Source organism: Myripristis murdjan, chromosome 14 (assembly GCF_902150065.1).
Source record: "Myripristis murdjan chromosome 14, fMyrMur1.1, whole genome shotgun sequence".
In the NCBI taxonomy this organism is placed as follows: Eukaryota; Metazoa; Chordata; class Actinopteri; order Holocentriformes; family Holocentridae; genus Myripristis; species Myripristis murdjan.
In genome coordinates, this window is record NC_043993.1 from 5,201,685 (window position 1) to 5,208,278 (window position 6,594).

The following is a 6,594-nucleotide window of genomic DNA, read 5'->3' on the forward strand; positions in this document are numbered from 1 at the left end:
GAAAAAGGTCAGCAGCTGACCTTAGTGGCCTCATTATCATGCAGGGCAGTCGTATAATGCCCCTCTGTGGTGGGCATAAAGGCACAGTGTTTATGAGGCATGTGGACGTTGGCCTCTGGTCTGCTGGACCGGGAAAGTGACGGGATTACATGCTAATCCCATTATGCTGCTGCTGCCATGTGAGGGCCGATTGGAGGGATTAGAAAGCGAGGCTGCTGCCTCAGGACCGGATTAGTAACAAACCGGGTGACTGTGACTATTAACAGTGATACACATGCTGCTGGCACACAGCGTGCACACACACGTTAGATGAGTCTGTGACTGACCGCCAAGGAATGACAACATGGCTGTCTCTCTCTTATCTGGACACATACTGACATGGTATGTAGCGGCTGCTCTTTTCTCTGTTTTCTGTTTGTTTTTGTTTTTGTTTTTTTGTTTTGTTTTTTGCAGATCTGAAGTTCACAAGTAAGGGCAATTGTCTTCAAAATTACAACCCAGCAGGCGTCTGACGGACATGCAGGAAGCAGCAGAATTTAAACTTTAACCAAAATATGGAGCTCAAGTGTGTGTGATAATATGGAATAATTAAAAAATATCATATCAAAATAGCTTTGGAAATGAGTATTGTGAAGATCACAGAATGAGGCTGTTTTCAGGGGACAGTCCCCAGACTTGATGCTTTGTGCCAGGAAATATCCCCGCATCCCTCCCTCTCCAGACAGAGGACAGGGGTGTGATTTGTAGTTTTCATCTCAAGACCACAAACATTTTTATTCTGCTTGTAAAGAGGCTGGTGTGACAGAAATAAGTGAAACGAACGCATCATGTGGTGGTGTCAAAAAATGTCACAGAACAATGGCAGTGCACAGTCAGTCAGGTTCCTTAGTTAGACTGGCACCCCAGTCACTCACCTGGTAAGATCACATACTACTTGTTAAGGCAGCTTCCTGGTCACAGCGTCCTGTTTTTGAATCCGGCCTCAAGCCATTTGCTGCATGTCATCCCCTCTGTCTCCCCTGGCTTTCCTGTCTCTCTACTGTGACTGTCAACTAAAGCAGCAATGCCCAAAAAGAAATATTTAAAAAATGTTCATTAAGCAACAACAAACAACAAAACCTCTCTGAGCACAGGAGACGGGGAGATACAGAGACCTGCATATCTTCCTGTCTCCAGTGTTTGGACTTAGGCAAAAAAACAAACAGTTAGCTCTCAGTTGTGGTATAAAACAGGTTTTTCAAAGGTTTTGACTCACTGCAACCATGAGAGGGCCTTGATCACACAATCATGACTGTACATAAAAAATCTTAGACTGACAGGCCCAGTAGTTTGGGAGATTAGCCGCACACCGATACACACACACGGACCGATACGCATGAGCAAACACATGGTTCCCTCCAGGCTGCTGCCCAGTGGAGATAATGAACTGAATCGATGAATAAAGCACTGACTGACAGAACATAGAGCTGTTGAGAGACTGAATGAATGAAGAAATGCGAAGTAAGGCAGGATGACAGTGAAAAAGCAAGGAAGGAAGGATTGAATGAACTGGGAACATGTGAACTGGGTCATTGAATAAAGTAAAGATTGAAAAAGAAAAAATTTCTTCTTTCTTCACCAGTAGTTAAGCAGGAAATGTTTCCATTGGGTCTCCAAGTTCAAGATCCTTTATTTAGGGTTATGTTCAGCCCTTGCTAAATACTGAATTTTTACCCCCAAAATGTGCATGGATTACTGTTTTAATGAGAATTTTTGTTCTTTATAAAGCACTTTGTGATAAATCTTTTGTTGAATAAAGCAGATTCATTTGATGGAGAAAAATAATATTCTGACATTGTCTTTTTTTTTTTTTTTTACATCCTTAGGTACAGTGGATCCTGTGGCGATGACACCCCCCTGGCCTCGTTTTCAGACTGACCCGCCGCCGTACCCAATGCCTGTTTTTGGAGGCAAGAAATGATTGACAAGATAATGATTAACCGATTGGCAACAGGGATGTCTGTGGGTCACTGTCAACGTGTGTGTACATGACAGGAGGTGAAGGTCTGGATGAGCTAGAGAGAGAGAGAGAGAGAGAGGGTGAGTGAGAGAGAGAGAGAGAGAGTGAGTGAGTGAGAGAGAGAGAGAGAGAGAGAGAGAGAGAGAGAGAGAGAGACAAAACTATAAGAGTGAGTGTGTTTGTGTTACAGACTGCTGAGGTGACTGAAGTGATAGGCAGTCTTGGGGAGTCATTATCAACAGGCAGTGAAGTGAACTTTACTCAATAAGGGAGCACTAGCAGCAGCTGAGGTGGCTTTTTTTTGGGACGTTTTATTTCCAACCTCGTTCCAATGCAGCCACCAGAATAACAGCAGATCAGCAGTATAGCTATTAGCACAGCAGGACCAGGAGCAGAACTGCAACTTTTGCAGTGCGTTCAGTCCTTCAGTCCCAGTTTGACACCGTGAGAGTAGAAACAGCTGCGGTTGTTGTAGTGATAGGAGATACAGGCTGTGAAGTGCCTTCATCCTCAGGAGCATCATCTTCCTCCTCCTCCTCCTTCTCCTCCTCCTCCGCTTCAGCTGCCATCAAAACCACAACTTCAACTCCAGCATCAGCCTCAGCAGCACAGTCCTCCACTCCGGCCTCCAGCTACAGCCACAACCTCGGCTGCAGTCTCAGGTAACAACATGCTGCAGGCTGTGTGTGTGTGTGTGTGTGTGTGTGTGTGTGTGTCATGAAAGTACTGTGTTCAGGTGGGAAAAATTAGGTCATTTGTCATTTTGTATTTTTTGTTTTGAGTTTAAAGTGAAAGCTACTGTAGAAATGGCTTCTTAAAGGTTTATTGTTTTACCTGAGATGGCCTTGGCTTGTCACATAAAGCAGAATAAGAGCCACAAACTTTGGACAATAACTGACAAATAGAGGAAGTTAACGTCTTCTCTGGCAGCCATACTGGAGCTCTACGGCTCTGAAACACTAATTTATAATAGTATAATAATAGTATAGTAACTATAATAATAATAATAATAATAATACTAATAATACTAATAATACTAATAATAAGAAGAATAATAAGAATAATAATATAGTAACTATAATAATAGCTTTTGACTGGAAACTGATCCTTTCACCACTGACAGATTCAATCAACCTTATCTTTTCTTATAGCTAATCATTAGGGTGTAAACTGAATCATAAAAAAACTGGACCATTCAATGAACAGAGCATGCTACAGTGCAGTGCAATACAACCACACACTTAGCTGATTCACTCTAAGTGTTTCTGTTTGTTTTAAATAGCCTAAGCAGACTAAAACAAAATACAGAGAACATTCAAAACATTTTTTTTCTCCCTAATGTACAAAACAAACCCAACCAGAAGCCAAATCGTGGGCCAAAAACTGAAATACAAAACAGAACCATGGGTTAATTGAATTGTTACACCCCTACTAACCATTGTATGAGGTTAAATCAACATCACTAGCTTTAAAACACACACACACACACACACACACATGCACGCACGCACGCACGCATGCACACACACACACACACACACACACTGTGGAGTAGGCTCCAGCTGCCCTGCAACCGTAACTAGAATAAGCAGTTTGGAAAATGAATGAATGAATGAAGAAACACCCTCATTGGTAACACTTAACAATAAGAGTACAACAATTAATGTTAGTTAACGTTAGTTAATGCCGTAATGGTTAATTAACTGTTAGTTAATGATTATTATGGCATTTACTAATGTTAATAATATCTACAATAACCCTTAAATAACATATAAATTAATACCTTAGCATGAACAGCATTAGTACATGATTCTTAGACACATTAGTTAACGGTTAGTTAACTGTTACTTAATGTTTATTACCTGTTACTTCATGTTTATTATGGCATTAACTTTAATTGTTGTTCTCTTATTGTAAAGTGATACCCACTCATTTTTCCCAAACTGGCCTCCTGGTGAGATAGCTTGTTTACAAACCAAACAGCTGACCTGACTCTTTCCGGTGTCACATTTAGAAACAAATGTGCCATTTTATTTAACATAACTGTTCTGGCCTCCATCCACACCAACACAATATTTTTTCATTGCATTTTTTTTCCTTTTCTTTCCATTGGATGTCCATGATGGTGTCAGACGTGGTTGCTAAGAGACTTGCGATGCAACTGCAAAGCCTCTTATGTGAAGTCGATTTAGTTTGCTCACACATCACCTGTACAGCTCAGTCTCACCTGTCTGCTACCTGAGATGAATCATGAGGGTTATTTGACTCATTTGCAGGTGGAGGGTTCCTCCTCCCATCCAGACGTCCCGCTCCCTCTCTGTCTGCCCTCTTGTTTTTGACTCTCACCTGGTCTCACTCTGTTGCAGCTGTGTTCATGGCGTCGGCCGCTCTGGAGCTGATGGGCTTCTTCCTGGGCCTGCTGGGGATGCTGGGCACTCTGGTGGCCACGGTGCTGCCGTACTGGCGGACCTCGGCCCACATCGGCTCCAACATCGTGACGGCCGTGGCCAACATGAAGGGCCTGTGGATGGAGTGTGTGTACCAGAGCACGGGCGCCTTCCAGTGTGAGACCTACAACTCCATGCTGGCGCTGTCCTCAGACCTGCAGGCCTCGCGCGCCCTCATGGTCATCTCCCTGGTGCTGTCTGTTTTCGCCATCGCAATGGCGGCCCTCGGGATGCAGTGCACTGTCTGCTTGGAGGGCACCGGCTCGGCCAAGAGCCGCGTGGCCGGCGCTGCTGGTGGCCTGTTCGTCACCGCGGGCTTCCTAGCGCTCATCCCTGTGTCCTGGACCACGCACGAGGTTGTCCAGACCTTCTACCGGCCCAACATCCCCAGCAGCATGAAGTTCGAGCTGGGGGAGTGTCTGTACGTCGGGCTGGCCGCGGCGCTCGTCTCCATGCTGGGGGGCGGGCTGCTCTGTGTGTCGTGCTGCGATGAGCAGGGTGGCGTCCGCGGGATGAGGCGGCACGGAGGTGGGTATCCGTATCCAGCAGGAGGCGCCGTGCCTGGCACCGGGATGGGCGGAGGGACACGGACGACCTCGCAGACCTATCGCAACCCCACCCTCCAGATGGGGGGAGCCGCCACGGCCAGCAGGGGGCAGATGCTGGCCCGCAGCAACAGTAACAGCTCCCAGTCGAGCACGCATCGAGTGCAAGGCGCCAAGAAAACCCCCGCAGCAGGATATGATGTCACAGGGTACGTCTGACGATGTCGTTTCTACACTGAAACATGACTTTGACTGTCAGGTCGAGTTCAATCAAAATCAAATATGCATATGGAGTGTGAAGAGTGTCACCATGTGTTTTACAGAGCAATGAGCAGCCATTACACAGGACAGAAAAACAAGAGAGACAACAGACGCATCTCAAGTGAATCTGGTTCACCACCACAGTGTGTCTGGTGGACCCTGTGCTCCACAACGGACCTTTAGTGCCAGGTTTTTTTTCACATTTTTAAATGGTTATCGATTATAAGAAGTCATTGCTAACATACATTTGGAAGTGTGGCATTTCAAATTCAGTGTTAAGGCAGAATGAGTAGGATTGTTTGGTTGTGGTTTGAAACACAAGATTCAAAGTTGGCTCCTCCCCCCAGCTAACTTAACTGCTGGCAGCGAGTTTTCATTTCCTAGGACAGCGACGGAATGAAATGACTGCCAAAATGTAAAAAAATTCTGTCGCTGTTGTAAGAAAAAGCAGTGGCTGCCATCACGGCCTCTACTTTTCCAGCAGAACACAGGCCAATGTGTCGCTCTTCATCCTCCTCTTCTCCCTCAGAAAACTGACAACTTGATTCAACAGTGTTCACCTGTCAGATCAACTCATCAAACTGAAATGTTCAGGATGCAGGGCAGCACATGTTTGTGTTTGCATTTTCCTTTTCATTGCGAAATATGACTTTCCCTCATATTTCAACACCGCTTATGCCAGTAGGTGTGAAGCGCAAATAAGTGGTCTGAATCCGTCCTGGACCTCCAGAGCCTCAGATGTTGAAGATGGTGCACAGATGACATTTATTTTCACTCGATCTGCAGACATCATTCAGGGTTTGGTCTTTATGTTTTGTAATTTGTTCAGATGTTTGTTGTACATATTCATGATGCCTGATAAGTTTTCACACTGTGCTTGTGCAAACTGACCAGGATTTAATTCCAGCACATCAATTGACCCTCTGTGAAGTGATTTACACCGAGTACCAAAATGTATCACTTATTTTTTACTTGAAAATAAATGCAAACTTTTTATATATATACAAATATCTACCATTTGTTGCTCTCTTTTATCCATAACATTTTATAGCAACATGAATGGCTTATAATTTTAGCAGAATTTTATAAGTAGCACCATCATTTACATGGAATAGCACCGCAGAGAAACTTTTTAAAGTTTATAAACAAAAGGAAAATCCTTTCCTTTTCACTTTGAAATCACATCCACACACAAATTTGAAGTGTACATGTAAATGTGAGTGTGTGGCTGCCACTTTAAGGCCTACTTACAGCTGTCATGTGTGAAGCTGTATTTCAGATTTGTACTATTACAGTCGTGCAGAAGAAGAAAGATCGCAGCCCTGAACTGGAAGGCAAACAG

At 44.3% G+C, this 6,594-nt stretch overlaps 1 protein-coding gene across 4 annotated transcripts; it reads left to right on the forward strand.

The window, feature by feature from the left end:
* The first annotated feature begins 256 nt into the window (after window positions 1-256).
* On the forward strand, window positions 257-6,228 carry cldn2 (claudin 2). 4 transcript variants are annotated; one of them, XM_030069684.1, is made up of 3 exons: window positions 257-381; window positions 1,866-2,661; window positions 4,366-6,228. In XM_030069684.1, exon 3 carries the CDS (start codon window positions 4,374-4,376, stop codon window positions 5,208-5,210), a length of 837 nt encoding a protein of 278 aa, XP_029925544.1. In that variant the 5' UTR covers window positions 257-381; window positions 1,866-2,661; window positions 4,366-4,373; the 3' UTR covers window positions 5,211-6,228. The 4 variants fall into 4 exon arrangements, with proteins under 4 accessions (XP_029925544.1, XP_029925543.1, XP_029925542.1 ...); XM_030069683.1 differs by having other exon boundaries at window positions 1,872-2,661; XM_030069682.1 differs by having other exon boundaries at window positions 2,562-2,661.
* Window positions 6,229-6,594: the final 366 nt, after the last annotated feature.

Coding starts and splice junctions, on each gene's coding strand:
- cldn2 (XM_030069682.1), top strand. Junction 2,662..4,365: donor AACCTCGGCTGCAGTCTCAG/GTAACAACATGC, acceptor ACTCTGTTGCAG/CTGTGTTCATGGCGTCGGCC.